Source organism: Cimex lectularius, unplaced genomic scaffold (genome assembly GCF_000648675.2).
Source record: "Cimex lectularius strain Harlan isolate CLEC.00 unplaced genomic scaffold, Clec_2.1 scaffold136, whole genome shotgun sequence".
In the NCBI taxonomy this organism is placed as follows: domain Eukaryota; kingdom Metazoa; phylum Arthropoda; class Insecta; order Hemiptera; family Cimicidae; genus Cimex; species Cimex lectularius.
The window spans coordinates 542108-560788 of NW_019394223.1; the positions used below are offsets into that span (position 1 = coordinate 542108).

At 35.0% G+C, this 18681-nt stretch overlaps 1 protein-coding gene across 2 annotated transcripts in view; it reads left to right on the forward strand.

The window, feature by feature from the left end:
- Nucleotides 1-18681, forward strand: part of LOC106663826 (mannosyl-oligosaccharide alpha-1,2-mannosidase IA-like) — a 206641-nt gene that overhangs the window by 167564 nt on the left and 20396 nt on the right. For both annotated transcript variants that reach the window (XM_014388920.2, XM_014388921.2), the window contains one exon: nucleotides 16776-16994. In XM_014388920.2, the coding sequence (XP_014244406.1) occupies nucleotides 16776-16994 (219 nt within the window). The remainder of the gene's footprint in view (nucleotides 1-16775; nucleotides 16995-18681) is intronic.

Sequence of the window (18681 nt, forward strand, 5' to 3'; positions counted from 1 at the left end):
TCTATATCTATCTATATAACCTATCTATCTATCTAACTGTCTGTTTGTGTTTGCGTATATTTTTCCGTTAGTAGTTTTATAATTGGAGACTATATAAGAAATTATATATACAATATGTAGTTCATTACCCTTTACGTTTGTACTCATGCAAAAACAACGTCATGTCGTTATTAAATACCAAAATATACGTTTAAAAGTATAAATATTGCATTAAATATTATTTGCTGAATGCAGTATTCAGCGTCATTTGACTGCTTTGATAACAATCGTTGTCCCAAGTGAAAGAACGAATTTCTTCCAACAATACGTTCTGTCACGATCTGAAAGCCATCCTCTTCTTTTTTCTTTTTTTACCCCGTCTCCGGAAAGTTATCTTTTTCATCATGGTACGCAGTACGGAACAACCTTAATTTTATGCATGCTGAATTAATTTGACGGATTTGGACTTATCTCTCTTTTGTACACGCTTGGGTTTTTTTTTTACCAAACAAATGAATATCATAAAAGCAATTACGCCTCGTGGAAATATAAAGTTTATTCTGAACATTTATTTTCATAGAACTTTGTGCCTTGTTTTCTAAAGAACAATAAATAAAGGGATGATTGATACAACTTTTGAAAACATGGTTTTTTTTACTTATTTATTATGTATTAGAATCTATCAGAGGGTATTTCTGGGAAATGAACATATTTGAAATTATTCATTCAACGGAAAAATATATTTCGGAATTGCTTGTCTCGTGAATCTTGTCAACAGTCGATGAAATGTTGACACAAATTGGATGTACATTGATCGACTCCTGTCAACGATCGAACCAATTTGACTAACCTTCAAAAAGGGCACGAATGTACCGAGGTGCTTTTGTACAAAATATTTAAAAAACGAGTGAGATACATGCGCTTGTGCGTCTGTTTATGTTGATGTAAGTAAATGTATTGCTTTCTTCGCTCTTGAACCAACAATGGAATTATTTTTATGTAAGATGACAAAATCATATTATCATATTAAATCAGATTAGATGTATGATGTGTTACAAAAACGGAAAGACGCTTCTAGTAAATGTTTAAAAAACGAAAAAAGAATTAGAAAATTCAACAATAGTGATTATAACTTTGAAACAACAGCATTGATCTACATGAAACTGTGTAGGGCATTGTGAACCGTACAAACTAGATATAATGCCATAACTTGTAATGAAGGTATATGATATCTTTTAATTAATGAATTAATATATTAATTATTAACAACAACGAAATTAATTAAGTCAATAAAATCAGAAGAAGAAAAAGACATAACACGATGAAAATGCATTAAAACAATAACAAATCACTTACAACACCTCACTACAAATTTCTGAAAAATATTCCTGACATACTCATTCTTTTTGCTGATAAAACAAAACAAACAGTAGCAATCAGCAAAAAAGAGTAGAAGGAAAAAATTAACAAAATTATCAACGACACATACAGCACAATCAAGTCAGACCCAAAAGACACTCTCAACACGACAGACAAGAATGACACATCTACACGGAAAACAAACACTTTGAACCCTGAAGATGATCTTAATAAAGATCGAAACGTTGGCACGATAAAGAAAATGTTTTTCTGAAACCTACGTCCCACTAGACCGCATCTCACGATCTCCGAATAATCATAATTAATTTTCTTGAAATTCGTATATCTCATAATTTTTTAAATATGTAATATTAGGTTGGAATAATAGTGAAATAGTCATTGAAAGGTGAGAAGTTTGAACTGTTATTGGGTTGTCCGGAAAATAATGCAGGATTTTGGTATTAAACAAAAAAAAAGAAACTAGTTACTTTAAAGCAATGTTCTTTAATCAAAATAATTTCCCATACTCTCAATACATTTCTCCCAACGTGTTGGTAACTTATTAATTCCGTCTGAGTAGAATTCAGAATTTTTAGAATTGATAAAGTCAATAAATGCATTTTCCAGTTCCGTTTGATTTTTGAATATTATGTGTTGTAAGTAGTGGTCCAGGTGTCTAAAAAAATGGTAGTCAGTAGGCGAGAGGTCCGGAGAGTAGGGTGGGTGAGGCAAAGTTTCATAGCCAAGCTCCAATAATTTTTGTGACGTTACACGTGACACATGTGGTCGAGCGTTGTCATGCAACAAAATGGGCCCTTTCCGATTGACCAAAGAGGGCTTCATTACTGCCAATTTCTGATGCATGGTATTAATTTGGTTACAGTATGATTCAGCATTGATGGTTTCGCCAGGATTTAAGAAGCTGTAGTGTATCAAACCAAATGAAGCCCACCATACCGTAACCATTACCTTTTTTTGATGAGTTGGGGGCTTTGGAAAATGTATTGGAGCTTCTCCTTTGTCGAGCCACTGTCCAGAATCCACTTTTCGTCACATGTAACAATTCTGGCCAGAAATGGGTCATTTTTGTTTCGACAAAGAAGTGATGCACAAACATCAAAGCGCTGATTTTTTTGGCGATCGTTTAATGAGTGTGGAACCCAATTTTCGAGTTTTTTCACTTTTCCAATCGCCTTGAGGTGGTCAGCGACGGTCGTTTTACTGACTTTGAGTTGCTCTGCAAGTTCTCGAACAGTTGTTTTGGGGTTTTCTTCCACCACTGATCGCAGAACATCATCATTAAGAGAGGAAGGCCTTCCACGACCTTCTTCATCTTCAAGGCTGAAATCTCCCTCCCGAAATTTTTTAAACCACCTTTGCACAGTGCACTCATTAACACAACCCTCGCCCCAGACTTGGTTAATGTTTCTAGCCGTTTGGGCTCCGCTTCGGCCGAGTTTAAACTCGTAAAAGAAAATCGTACGAAATTCTCGCTTTGACATTATAAGGATGACTGAATTATTTCCAAGTAGCGGAATGCTACAGAGGTAAACAAACAATATCATTTGGAAGAGGATTAATAAGTGTTGACATTCATACAAATGAGTAATCCTGTAAACGTAAACAGAATATTTTATATAGATTTTTTTTAATGAAAACTTAAAATCCTGCATTATTTTCCGGACAACCCAATAATTTTGGAGGTGTTTTAATATCGCAATATTATCATAAATTAAATGATAATTTAATAATTAATTAAATGATAATTTAATAATTAATGATTAATACGTGGAGATGGGACAATAATAATAAAAAAATATTATTTAGCAGATCCTTGCTGCGCAGCGAAAATGATAGAAATAAAATAATATCCGAATTACAAAAAAAAAATATATATATATATTCCTTTCTATAAAATAAACAAACAAATTCAATTCTTCGAAATAAAATAGAAAAATCTCAATTAAAATAATTATATGAAAACAAAAAAACATTTTTTGCCAACCTGTTACTGTTTGCTTATGTCACGACTGCCATCAAGCTACTACTCATTATGGTGAGAGCAGTGCTACTTTTTCTAACTATTTCTTGGCAAACTGTTTAAATTTTTATATAATAAAGCCAAAAATAAGAAAAACAAATCAACAGTAGTAATACTCCGAAATCTAATTAAAGATCTTATCAACTCTAAACAATCCATCTTATGATGTCCTAAAGTAATAAAAATGCTGAATTTTTAAAAATCATAAGCATCTGCCGGTGGATTTTAGATAAAAACGCGCAACCCTGCATCAAGAATAATAATTTCAATACCATTAAACACTGCAAATTAATGGTTGACTTAAAAAATTTAAACAAATACAAAATAAAAAAAATTTGTTAAATAAATATCTGTTTGTTTGAAAATAAAATAATATTTGCATCACTATTAATAATAAGCCGAAGGTTCGAATACCGCTCGCGACACTAACTTTTTCATTTCAACCAATACCTTACGTAAAGATAATTAGTTGATAGAAGTTATTAGGTCAATCGGATCACGAAATATAATGGATTATTAATATTAATTTAACTTGAAAATTACAACATTAAAAAAAGAAAAACAGTAAGTCAATTAATTAAAAATTGTTATTTTCATGACAAACTTTGGTCTCCATAAATAAATTAGAAATTTAAATAAAAAATAAAAAGTTTTGAGGAGTTTTGGCTAGTTTCATCATTATTTTCTTACTTAAAATGGCATAAAACTTGTTAGCAGTTAAAATATGCTTAACAAATATAAGTAATACCGTGGATATTGGATCAAATCCAGATGAATTATGTGCCACTTAATATATGTAACATATTTTTAATATTACGTAACATATTTTAAGTGCCACTCCGGTTATCAGAAAAAAAATGCTTTCGGGCTGATCTATCTCCAAAAATATATTTTTGATTTGCTATCCACGTCTGTGTTTAATGCATTTTTTGGCCTTTTTTTAGTGCAAACATATTTTTTATATGTAATCTAATTTTATACAATCTGCGTATTATTTGTTTATCCTTGGTAAAAAAAATCAACTGATATAGGTCCTCTCACAGATTATAAATGTTGTTTATTCGATCCGGATTTCGAGGATTAAACACTCATCACCAGTTTGAAGGAGTTACAGACACGTCTCTCGACATGAATTACAATAGCAAACCTGCCGATCCACCGCCAACGCAACATTCCACTATTACATAACTTCACATTATCCTTACCTGTAAGAAAATAATTTCAAATTAGAGATTAATTTGTATGCGATTCCCACCGTCGCCTCTGGCCCTTTTTTCACAATAACCCCCCCAAATTTGAGCACACATATACGAATTGTCACATGGCTAATATGCATAGTTCATAACGCCAAAAAAAAAATAAAAATAAAAATGAATAATAAAAAAAATTTTGTATGCCAAATATTATTTATGCATATGTTTAAAATAAGAGGTAAATCAAAATCTGTTACATTATTTATGTATTTATCTCCTGTTTAATTTTACATTATGTTTATTTCAAATTTCTAACCAATATATTTACCTCCCTTTGTTGAAACTGTGTAACGCTGTTGCATTTAAAATTAAATTAATTTTTTTTTCTTCATTTAGGCGGTCTTTAAATTCAGAATATTTGTTGGGTTTAGGCGAGTGTTATTTAACTCTCGTTTTAATTTTTCTACCGCTTTGTCCTATATTCACTATTTTTCGTGGTCCGCTTGACCAGCTAATACAATTCAATTAATTAAGGTTTTAAGTTGAGATAAAAATCCCGCTCGTGACACTGACTTTTTTATCTCAACTTAAAATCTTAATTAATTGATTTGTCCTATATATTTAATATAGCAGTTATTACGATTAAGTTGGTAAATCCCGTAAACATCCAATCCCTAACTAACTTCTAAATTAAACAAGCCAACAATTTCTCAACGTTGCCTTGTTTTTTTATTAAATTTTTGCGGTCCATAAAGAGTTACTTGTTCTATAATAGTGGAACATATTACATAACGATATGGGAAGAAAAACCTTCCCGACAGTTGGGTATTACGTGTTGCCTATCTGTGGCCCCGTGAACTAAACTTTATAAGCTTATCGTCCAATTTTATTTTAAGTTTATTGTTCTAAATATTTAAAGCTTTAAGTTTATCATTTTGAATTACTATCGAATAATCTGGATCTCGGCAAGGTCTGGACTAGAAATTTTACTTGTCTTCTCGTAGAGAAGTGCTGATGTTTTTTTGGGTTCTAACATCACACTGAGCTTCCCATGGGGAAGAGAAGTTGATTCCACAAATTGCATGGTTTTAAATCAGCCAAGAAAAGTTTTCACATGGCAGTTAATTAATTGAGAGTTAACCAGGCTTGAAGCAGTTGAATAAAGCAAACCACCTGGCCTGAAAGACAAACTCTGGATGAGGTATGGTCTTGAAGAAAAAAGTAAATTCAGTTGTTTCTGACCAGCTTTCGACCTATTTTAAGGTCATCATCAGGGCAAAACTATCTTAAAGATGTCTACAAATAGACATAGTTAAATTTTTTAAATAAATTTCTTTGAACATAGATCAGTCCCAACGTTGCCAAGTAACACTAATACGTTGAAAGCTAGGCAGATAACAGTTTTATTGTTTCATCCAGACCATACCGAGATCCATATTATTCGTGAGCAAAAAGTGGTTTAACCTTCATTAAAAATATTTTTTAAACAAATCAACCGATCACAATTTCAATGTTCTATACACATATAAGAAAGATAGAAACTTTAATATTAAAAAATATCAAAAGAAAAAAAAGGATAAAAACTGAGAAATTATTTAAAATAACGTGAAAATATGATGAAAGAACAATGCCTTTGCTTAAGAAAAACCGGCATTTTCCGCCCATCGAATTTGTTAAGTACCAAATTAAAAAAAGTAAACAAAATAGAAGGAGAGATTATATAATTCTGACAATGCCAAAGAACGTGGACAGAAACGAGAACAATAAGAAGAGTAGGAATAAAGATAACAACAGATCTTTACAAAAGACTATTACGTTCAAAGTTGATGAAAAGAACGAAACAAAAGAAGAAAAACTTTTCGAAATACAAGTGGAATCGTGGAAGCTCTCAAAACTAAATTGCAAAAGGTGGAAAGAGATGTTGAATAAGAGTATCAGAAACTTCAGAAACTATCTGATAGTGTTTCAAGTGTTTACAGAAAGGAGAATAATTATTCTTAATATTTGAGCATTTACAGATTTTTGGTTAATAGGAGACACATAATTTTTGAATGTCCAGAATATGAAAATGAAAGAGACAAACTGCTAAAAAATCTGAGCAAAGTCCCAAACATTTCAAAACCAATAAACTTAGAATCTGTCCTAATAAGCAACAATCCAACAGCTTTCAACATAATCTATGGATTTCTATAGTCGATAAACGTTTCTTTTTGATTATCTTCAAGCATGAAAATTTAGAAGATGAGAAGATGATGGAGCTGAATGAGTGGTGCGGGCGCGCGGCGGGGACCTGGACCTGGTCGGCCGATCACGCTCGACAGTAAAATGAAAATAGAAAACTTCATGGGTAATCAACTATTCGGTGGTGCACATGTGTCAAACCTAGTTTGGACGTTTTCAATCATCCGGAGGGAAATGATTATATCATAAATTATAACAAAAGGTGTATTGAGAACTTATTAACTCTCGAGCTTAAACAGGGCACGATTCTATTTTCCACAGAGGCTAAATATCTTGGATATACCTTAGACCAACGGCTTTCATAGAATCAAAATCTGCCAAAAATAATACGAAGAGCCAAGATTCCCTGGGTAAGACGCAGAACGATCGGTGTCAAATGACCCAACGTCTATCTATACACTTGCATTATTGTACCGTAGCGTTATTGCGATAGACAAAGTCCCTACAGACTGCGACGATCGAGCTATGTAGCACTCAAAGCCAGCGTTGGATGTATACTAAACATTCCACCGCTAAACATACTCATTCAAAAAGAATCTAGGGCAATTGCTTCTACAAGGACAACCCTCCGTAAGGCTGGGTCATGTTAATGAGCTGAGGGAGGAATAGAGCTGACGTCATACAAGCTATATATAGCAAATTCAACTTTAGCAATAAGTAGAAAGTAATTATGTCAGAAAGGCAAGATTGGACCAAACGAACATCCCTTAACATCATTTTGATATGGTACACCAAAATCAACGGAGTGCACAGGAGTTCTAGGAATAAATCCAGAGACTGAACTGACTTTAAATGTGGGCAGATGGCTTTAAATCCACTCCACTATAGCTTAAATCCACTCTTTGAGAATCAGGCATCACTCAACGCTTTAACCTGTGAGGTGAAAATGTGTCTGGAGGGACGTGGAGTCAGCAGATGCTGGTCCTGACCCTCGCACGGGTTCTCTGGCACTAACGACGAATTGCCGTGCCGGAAACTACAAAACTGCCTTTTTCAATGTAGCATTTACAGATGTTTGGTTAATAGGATGTATAATATATAGTATATAATTAAATGATTAATCGACTCTTGGCTGAATTCGGTGGTGCATGTGTCAAACCTAGTTTGGACGTTTTCAATCATCCGGAGGGAAATTATATCAAAAATTGTATGGATATGTACCAAATATTTGTACTGACGGCAGAAACACAGATTTGTGCATTCACCCTTCAAATCAAAAGTCCTCAGACTAACTATCGAAACTCCTTATTACTACTAACCTAATTGCCCAACTGAACGTTCGTCAAAGAATTGATCTGTTCCCGTTTAGTCTAGTGCCACTATACCATTTCAACCTTTCGATCCATCCTAACACTACTACTCAGGTTCTGTAAACCATCTCATCCCAGTACCCTGTAGTAAATGATGATGACCTCCAGATCCAGATCCCAGATGCCTGCGTTGGCAAGTTTCCCCACATCTCTACTCAGGAGAGATGTATATATCCAGAGTAAAATATACGTATCCAGGATGTAATATGTATAACTAAGTACAAGCTAGGAGATTTTTTTATCTAATTATTCCATGTCATTTATAATTATTGAAAAATCACTAGGTATGGAAGAAAGTTTTTAATTTTCCGTGTAAAGCGGAACATTTCTACACTAATTTTTTTTTTAAATTGCTGAGGAGAATCTGTTTAAACGTTATATTTTATTAATCTTATGAGCTCCAATCATTTTTAAATCTCCGCATGTATAAGCAAGAAAAACGACTTTCAACGTTTGGTAAGAAAGTATTACTCGTTGATCCGATTAGCCCCATTATGAAATGCCAGCAGTTTTTCCTTTGCTGTTTCATGTTTTCCTTACATTTTCCCCCTTGGCGTTCGATCCAACGACCTTTTTAATCGGTAGAGACAAAATGTTAAAATGGAAACATCGTAAGAATTGCCAAGGCAACGTCCTAATGCCGGGCTCCTCTAATTTACGTCTTGTAAGGTGCTGTTTGACTAATGGAAGTGTAGAGAGGTTCAGAACGCCGGACAATCCCTCTTTGTCCCCGTAATGTAGTTTGAGTGTCCCGTCCGGTAACGCTCGTTACCAAAGCTACTAGCCTTAGTCTCAAGATAACGGATAATGCTCTGATTCGGACACATAAAAGCCCATTGTCAGGCACGAATCTCTCAATACGCTTGGAATGAGCCGAACCGCTATCCTAAACCGCTACCACCATCTAAGGCGATATTGAAACGCTGACAGTTGGCATGATTTGTGTTCTATTATTAACCAATCAGTTAACTCTATTAACTATATGGAATATTATTGATTTAGCCATTACGTCATCTAAAATCTGAATCACTGCTGACTGAGTCGTAGTTAAATCGTCAACTATGAAGGACAAACCTTTATAATTACACGAAGTTGAAATTTACTCAAATGTTTTTTATTTACTGAAGAACCATCTATCAAGATCACCCTGCAGATGATAATTTACTTAAAATTATAAGTCTGGTTCGTATGCTGCCACTCTATCACATTTTGAATTCAAATCCAATTTTAACATTTTTAGCATAAAATAGAATTTAAATAAGAATAATTTGAAGCGATTAAAATTTGATATTTTAACTATCAGTCGTTACAGCATGACCGGGAATTGGTTTTCGATGCTTAACGGTTTTTGGAACGATGAAGGTCTTTTTAAATTTGTTCTAAAACGTTGAGGTATTGCCACTCAAACCAATGCCTCTCCCTGTTTATGGACCTGACGTTGATAGAATACCGTGCTGGGCAATATTGGCAAGCAGAAAGACACAGCACAAGTTGTCGTTTTAACTGAGTCCAAATTCTCAGAAATTATGGAAGGTAGTTTTGATTCAACGTGCTTATAATCCAAACGTCATGACATTTGACTAGAGTTACAGTCTATAACTAGCCCATGCTAAATTTTATTTTTATTTTTTTTAATTTATTTTTTTTTTTATTTGTTTATAATGTGTGGTGATTAGTGACCGTTACAAACAATGTTTGTAAATCCCAGCCCTGAAGATGATCTCAATAAAGATCGAAACGTTGGCAAGATAAAGAAAATGTTTTTCTGAAACCTACATCGCACTAGACCGCATCTCACGATTTCTGAATAATAGTTGTTTATAATGTTGAGCTTATTTGATGGCAGGTGATTAAGAAAAGCTTTGTACACCTTGTTAGGTCCACCTGAACATAGCTATCCAAAAGCATGACCGCTGGTGGATATTGTTCTGCGAATCTGGGAATACATGCTGAACTGGCACAGGGTCCGTCTGCTCCCGCGGGATTTGATATTACTCAAACTGACAATTACTCACTGAAGATAGCGCCGAAACGTGTTTAAGTAACCTCAAAACCCAGTATAGATTGACCAAAATCAGATACTCCGAAAGCTCTTCTTTAACACAGGAAAACTTAAAAAAGGGAGGAGTGAGAGCTCTGCTTATTGAACCGACTGACTTATTGTCAGTCAAAATTAAGGACACTACATGCTTAAGCTTATACCTTACACTCCTGAGGTCGGTCCATGGGGGCCAAGATACATCGTGATATTGCCTTCCAAATCTATGAAGAGATATCGCGAACACATTAATACGGGACAAGCCAACGACAACAGTTGTTTACGTTAGGACCGACAAGCTTGATTATTTGGGCACGAATTTCAGCGGACACAAAATTTCTGGCAAGATGATTCCTTGGTAAAATGAATAGTAACGGTTTTCCTTTTTGAGTTATTAGAATGTTGGTTTACTATTTGCAACAAAGCTGTAAATAAAAATTAAGCTACATATACTAAACACAGGCAATTCGTTATTGGGACCATCAAGGTTCGCTGATTTTGGCACTGCAGAAAGATCTTTGCCAAGGGTGGGCCCTGATGGCTCAAGTTGAAATTCATAATGGTTAAATATTTTTTATACAAAATTGTAAACTCGGTTATCCTATTTTGTAAGTAAAAATTAAACTACAGAGGGTAAATTTTGCAAATTCTTCATTTGCATGTCAAGTCTCGTTTATTTGAGCACAAATTCCAGCAGATACAAAATTTCTGATAGGATGGTTTGTGGCCAAAATGGCTGCAGTGATATGTCGTAATTTTTTGGAGCTAATATAATGATTACTATTTTAAATTAAAGTTCTAGACAAAAATTTGATTTGTTCTATTTTTTTTCTATTTTCTACAACCTGTATTGCGTTAATTGTATCCTTTTGATAGGAATTGCCAACGACTTTACGAGATAATTATTTTTAAATGTGGTATTCGAGGAGGTCATCGATAGGTTTTCGTAGGTTTTGTGAGTTCTTATTCAAGATAAATTACCAGTGATTTTTTTTAATATCAAGGATAATTGGAAAGGCAGAGTTGTTTGATTATCTGCTTCGATGTGCCTAGATGGAAATCATTCCATGGAATTGAAGGTTATTCTGCTTTTACCACCTTTTTTATCTTTCTTTTTTCTAACTTGTTTGTGCCTTTCTGGTTATTTTCTATTAAATCTATATTATTAATAAATACCACTTGGTAAATAAACCGAAGCCTAACCGGAAAAGAATTTATGTAAGAGCACACTGGCTTGCCAAAAGTAGTAATTAGACTGTTATATATCCATATTTTTCTACTTTGTGGCGCTTTTATCTATGGCATTTTTATGTGTCTTATGTTAAATATGAATAACACACTTTTGTTTTGTCGCCAACTTGCTATTGTTTTCGACGTTGTACTAATTGATTAAGAGATTATTTTAATAATACAAAGAGAGGAAGAGCCTTAATTTGATTTATACAGTTGATTTTTTTTTTCATTCTACTATTTTCTTTCTGCGGACTACAATTCATTCCGGGTTCCAGCTGATAATGTTGAGCTGGCGGAAAACTTTTTCTTTTCTTGACTCAGAGCCTAATCACGTAATTTTTTTTAGCGGACATAAATCTCAACCCTCGTGCTGAAACATCATTGCAGGCGATGAGTTAAAACGTATGTTTTCATATGTTTTCTAAATGCTTTTTTTTTTTGTTAAAGGAGTTTTTTCCCACAGTCTGAACTCTTTGCCAATGAATATTGATGGATTGTCATTTCTTCATGGAATTGGTGTCATCAATAGTTCACCTTAGTCTATGAACAACTGGTGGTCTCATTTTCGCAAATCTCGTCTAAGTCCGCTGCCTCCGCATTGCGAATCCTTTTTTTCCTCAAAGCGTGTCGGTGAAAAATGTAACTTCGATGAACTTAGACAGCCTGTGCTTAAGTGCGTACGCCTCTCTGGTAACACTCGGAAGAAAGTCATTAAACATCCTCGAAATGCGGAAAGAAACATGGATAAAAGGAGCGTGTTGTTCTGTTCTGCCTGGATTTTCGGCTGGATGAAAACTTAATTAACTCTTCGACTTGAACGGATTAAACAGTTGGAAAGTTTTCGTTTTAACGCTCAGTATTACTTACTTAATATTTAGTGTATACGCATGTTTTAACGATTTTTTGAAGTTGTAGTTCAATGAATGATGAGATCTCTGCGCTAAAATTGCCCATTCTGGTATATAGGTAGTAATTATCTTTGTCCTATAAATTCTTTTTGCGAGGGCATTACTCGTGTCTGCCTCGCCAATCAAGCTTCTCTTTATCCTTTGATTTTTAAACCAATTTTTATTACCGCTTCTCGCAGTTTTTAAAGGTTAATTAAGGTTTTGGTTGAGATAAAAAAGTCACTGTCACAAGCGGGATTCGAACCCACGACCTTCGGCTAAATACGCCGCTGATCCACCACTTGAGCTATCGTAACTTAGATCCACTCGGGCACTAATTTCCAATCTCAAACTCACCTTTTGAATTTTCCCTCCTTTTTCCCATTTTTGAAATGTCATTTAATCTATTTGTTTCTCGGTGACAAATGAAATGGCCACGGAGAGCTTTAGTGCAGCACTTCATTTTGTTTATTACATTTATTAGGTTTCGTGGTTCTCTTGACCAAATAAATTCTTTTCAATTAATTAAACAATTTATTTGATCAAGCGGACCACGAAACCTAATAAACGTTAATAGTAACATTTGACTTATAAGTTTCTTATAAGATTTATATGACTCTTATATGACATATAAGATAAGTTGAGCATAATAAAATATAATTCGGTGACCACCATTCATTTTGGTCTGCCTGTTTCGCTGGGTGATTTTAGTTGTTCCGTCGGTTCTTTTCTTTATGTTTTTTAAATAGTGTAAACTTTGTATATGAACTGATTCAATTTATGCGTTTATAAATTGTTTAGTGTTAATGTGCTGTGCTTATATACTTCCTAATTTTCGAGTATGTTCATTTTTAGTTCTTTTTGTACGTCGTATAGTAGTTTTTACAGAAATAAACACGATTTAATGGAAAAACAGGAAAACCTTGAAAGGGGTTCGTTAAGGTCTGTTTGTATGATGACCCCAGTAAAATTTTAAACTTATTTATCACAATTAATTAAGGTTTTTAGTTGAGAAAAAAAAGCCAATGGCACGAGCGGGATTCGAACCCACGATCTTCGGCTTGATACGCCGCTGCTCTACTACTTGAGCTATCGTGACCTCGATCCACTCGGACACTAACTGCCCATCTCAACCCCACATTTTGAATTTTCCCTCATTTTTGCCATTTTTCAAATGTCGTGTAATCGGACCTTAATTAATTGTGATAATTAATTGGTCAAGCGGACTACGAAATGAGTGAACTTAAAATTTATACGAAGCAATTATCATGACCATCTAGCCCCTTTTGTGAAGTAATGCTATTTTACGAATTTTCAAAACTCTGTCGGCCATTTTTATAGGGGTGTGTCTTACCTGCAGATTTAGGGCTTGTCAACATTTTTCAATTATGTGTGGTGATTAGTGACCGTTAATCGATAATTATTCAGAAATCGTGAGATGCGGTCTGGTGTGATGGAGGTTTCAGAAAAACATTTTCTTTATCGTGCCAACGTTTCGATCTTTATTGAGATCATCTTCAAGGCTCAAAGTGTTTGTCTTCTGTGTAATTGTGCCATTCTTGCGTGCGTGTGAGAGTGTACTTTGCAGTTTTCCAAAGACTAACACTTTGAGCCCTGAAGATGATCTCAATAAAGATCGAAACGTTGGCACGATAAAGAAAATGTTTTTCTGAAACCTACATCACACCAGACCGCATCTCGCGATTTCTGAATAATTTTTCAATTATTTTTTTCGAGCCTTGCGCTTGTTCAGAAGTCTGTTTAATTGATTTACCTTCGGTTATATCACTGAATTTCTAACGTGGTTAATAGAAATCGAATTAATTAATATCAAATAAGCACGAGCAAGTCGGCCGGGAGAAACGACCCGATCGAGTGGTTCGCTTTTACCCGGAAATAATTGGGGAATGGTCCCACAATGGTGGATTATCCTGGAATTGTACAAAATGCCCTAGAAATGGGCCACTCCCAATAATTTGGAATCGCATGAATATTACATTTTCTACTCGTATTTCCGTTACAACGTTTGAATGGTTATAAAATGTGTAGCTTGTTCGTTTCCGATCATTTTGGTCTGCTTATCCTAGCTGATTTACTTTCCTCTCTGGGTGGTGGGTTTATGTGATTATGAGCCTGCGTAAATTCATATGAATTACCGACAAGAAAAAATCATCATACACCAACGGTTAGAACGTGAACACAATCAATAAACTAATAAAAAAATACATACACAAAAACAATCAAACCATGTTGTACCACTTGAGATTAATTTGAAAAATGGCAAAAAAAGAGGGAAAATTCGAAAGGTTGCAGGTTGTGATGGGGAGTTGATGTCCGAGTGGATCGAGGTCACGGTAGCTCAGGTGGTAGAGCAGCGGCGTATCTAGCCGAAGGTCGTGGGTTCGAATCCCTCTCGTGCCATTAACTTTTTTTCATCTTAACTAAAAACCTTAATTAATTGTAATGATTTAGTTAGTCAAGCGGACCACGAAATTAGTGAATATTTAATAAAGTAGACATAAAACTACACTAAAGACTGTATTTATATAAAAATTGTATGGGTCTACGAGTGAATGAACATAAAGTTGGACATTTTACGTCTTTGGTCCTGGAGGCTCGCTTTATGTTTAACATTTCTATTGTTACATGTACCAATTACATAGTAAAGCAAACTCGTTAAAAAATTATTTTATAACAAGCACTTCGTTTTCGCAGATTCACGGAAAAATACTGACATGGACATTTAACGTACTTCACTAACCTTACTCTAATCCTAATCCTAACCATTTTTACTCTAACCTCTCTAACCATTACTAACCTCATCCGTCCCTAATCCTAACCTTCCTAACGTAACCATTCCTAACGTTAGGTGAGAGTGAAAAAATATGACAGAAAAATAAAATACTGATGGAAAATTTGGGTCAATGAAGGATAATAAAACTGCAGAATACCTATCAACGATATACGATTTTTTAAAATAATTTGAAGAACATTACAACTACCTTCAACTAGGTAACAAGTAACAGTAAGCAAGGTAATATATGCAAAATTAAAACCAAGAGTGGAGAAAACACCCATTGGTATTACTCCAATGTTACTAAAATACTGTCTGTTTTGGGCACTCTCAACACGACACACAAGAATGGCACAATTACACAGAAGACAAACACTTTGACCCTGAAGATGATCTCAATAAAGATCGAAACGTTGTCACGATAAAGAAAATGTTTTTCTAAAACCTACATCACACCAGACCGCATCTCACGATTTCCGACTTATCATTGACTGTTTAATTGATACTTGTGTCATTATCACTTTCACTATCATCACCATCACTTCCTAGGAGATCTCGCGGCCATTGTCTCTTCAGTCGGCGGGGAGGGTTTGAGGGGATTCGCCGGGATGCGAGGTTTCTGATGTGCTGATTTACGATAGTGGAGAGGTTTTTATGAAATTTACGGTAACAGGAACGTATTTCATCTTCAACGAAAGGGATATGTAATTCTTTATGTGTAGTTAGGTTCGATACATAAAATGGAGCATGTAGTATTTTCCGTAGTATTAAGGACTGGGCAGTTTGAATACGGTGAATGTTTGAATATTTGGCTGAACCCCACACTTCCAGTCCGTAAGTCCACACCGGCTAACTATGGTTTATTACTTATTTTTGAGAGATAAATTAGAACGTTTGTCAAGAAGCCGTGCAGCAGTTCTATAACGTGTCATGACCTCCTGACGTTTCAGTCGTGTGTGAGGATTCCACGTCAGGCGTTTGTCGATGTAAAGTCCGAGGTACCGCACCTTGTCCGCAGTTTTATTTAAGAAAACGGGGAGAGTGAAGTTAAGTGGGTGGATTTGTCTTGTTAAATTTTATCCTTTCCTTTTTACACCAAGACTCTAGTAGTATGAGGTATTGGAGGTTTCGAGTGGAAATGACAAGGTGGGGGTTGCTTGAGAGAATTGCTGTATCGTCTGCAAACGTGAATGTGGTGGTTTCGGGATGAGATGGCATGTCAACGAAGTCTTAAATTGCTCCATGAAGTGCACAAAAGAAAGAAAAATTGTCTTGAAAACCTACAAATAACACACGTTAGTACATAGCATTACCAATGAAAAAATTAAAAAGGAAAATAACCTTTGATAAAGCTGAAACAGGCCAAAGCCGCGAAAATGTACCAAAATGGTAGGAAACGTCCATGCTACTTGTTCATCACCTCGGAGACATCAAGAACACTAACAATTACATCAGAATTGCACTGGTATGGTCAAATTTGGTTTTTGAATGAGTTGAGCTCGTGCAATTATGGGTATAAATAAAAGGATAAAACTGTGACGAAAGACTGCGAATAAAATTTCCTTTGCTGGACTTTTTCCGAGTTGTCATTGTTAGGTTTTCACGGCCGCTTCGAATTGGGCCGCCTTTTTTATTTTTTATTTATTTATTTTTTTCTTTTGTCAATTCATAAATTGATGGAAAACCTTGGCTTTTTTCAGATGACGAAACTGGCGTGGGACAACTACGTCCGCTACGCTTGGGGTAAGAACGAGTTGAAGCCCATCTCGAAGCGAGGCCACACGGGCAGCATCTTCGGCTCCGCGTCACTCGGTGCGACCATCGTCGACGGCCTCGACACCCTGTATATCATGGGACTCCACGACGAGTTCAACGAAGGCAGGGAATGGATCAAGAACAACCTGAACCTGGAAGATGTCGTAAGTTTGCTCGTTTATTATATATGTGAACCATCTTTCGTCTTTTATTTTACGTATTTTATTATATTCTTTTAATAATCAACATTTTGTTGAGAAATGAACCATAGTCAATCGTATTTTAAGCGTTTTAGACATTTAAATTCAAGCAATCCTAAAAACAAATATACGTAAATTGACAATTGGTATGCCATATACATGCTGCTCTGCTGTAACACTAAACCGTAAATAGACATAAAAATCATAATGGTTTGCTTTGAGATGATACCGAATTTGTCAACCTTTATGATGTAACAATTTTCTCTATTACAATTAATTAAGGTTTTTAGTTGAGATGAAAAAATGCTAATGGCACCTTGCGGGATTCGAACCCACGATCTTCGGGTAGATACGCCGCTGCTCTACCACTTGAGCTATCGTGACCTCGATCCACTCAGACATCAACTTCATATCTCAACCCCACCTTATGAGTTTTCCCTCCTTTTTGCCATTTTTCAAATGTCGTGTAATCGGTTTGGATTCTCGACGACAATTGAAATGGCCGAGGATGAAATACAATTAATTGGTCAAGCAGACCACGAAATTAGTGAATTTAATGAATTAAAATGAAGTACATTTCACTAAAGCTCTCCGTGGCCATCTAGCCGAAGATCGTGGGTTCGAATCCCGCTCGTGCCATTAGCTTTTTTTCATCTCAACTAAAAACCTTAATTAATTGTAATGTATTAATTGGTCAAGCGGACCACGAAATTAGTGAATTTTCTCTATGTAGACATTATTGGGGTAAATGGGTAAAAATGGGAAATGGTTCTTCAGACATTGGATGACAGAGATTGTCAATAATTAATTATAATTAATGAGGAAGAATCTATTTTAAAATGATAATCGCCTGCACCAAAGTCTCCACATATCACAAAGATCAACATTTCTTTACATTAAAAGCTAACCGGTACGCGGTATATGATTTGTTATGGTGCCCAAGTCGTTTTATATTTCGTCAACTTGTTATTGTTTACAGATTTTTTTATGCTTCCCCCGAAAACCAATAAAATATTTTAAATATTTTGCGCGATAAATGCGATTTTACGTAAAATCCTTCAAATATGCGATATTGTTCAAATATGCAAAAATATGCTCTATAAAATTTAACCTACACCTTTCTAGATACAGATGATTCGGACAGACAATTGATTTCCTCGTTCGTATGTGGTGGCAAACAACATATGCAACTGCATGAAAATCCTGTCTTTACTTATTACTTGCTGATACTGCTAATTCCAGTGGGTTGAGTGTTTACATCTTTGGATCTAGAGCCTCAGGTTTATGGTTTATCTAGTTGCACGTATCATTATATAATAAAGCAAAGACATAAAAAGTAGTTTTAAAGTCGGGCGCTTCGCATATTTTAGCAACTGTATGATGAATATGTAACATAACCCGCCTCTTACTCGATCTGACCCTATCTTAGTCTAATGACCATTCCTAATGTATAGTAACCCTACCTAACTTAAACATTCCATTAGCCTAACCTATCAATCCCCGGTAGCACGACATCGATGACTCGAAAATGGTCACGCAACAAAATGTTTGTCCAGTCCAAGAACACATCCGTGTTAAATTGTTACATAAACGTCATCACATGTTTAAATCGCTTAAAGTCTTGTGGGATCACTTTACCTCTTTAAAGGTG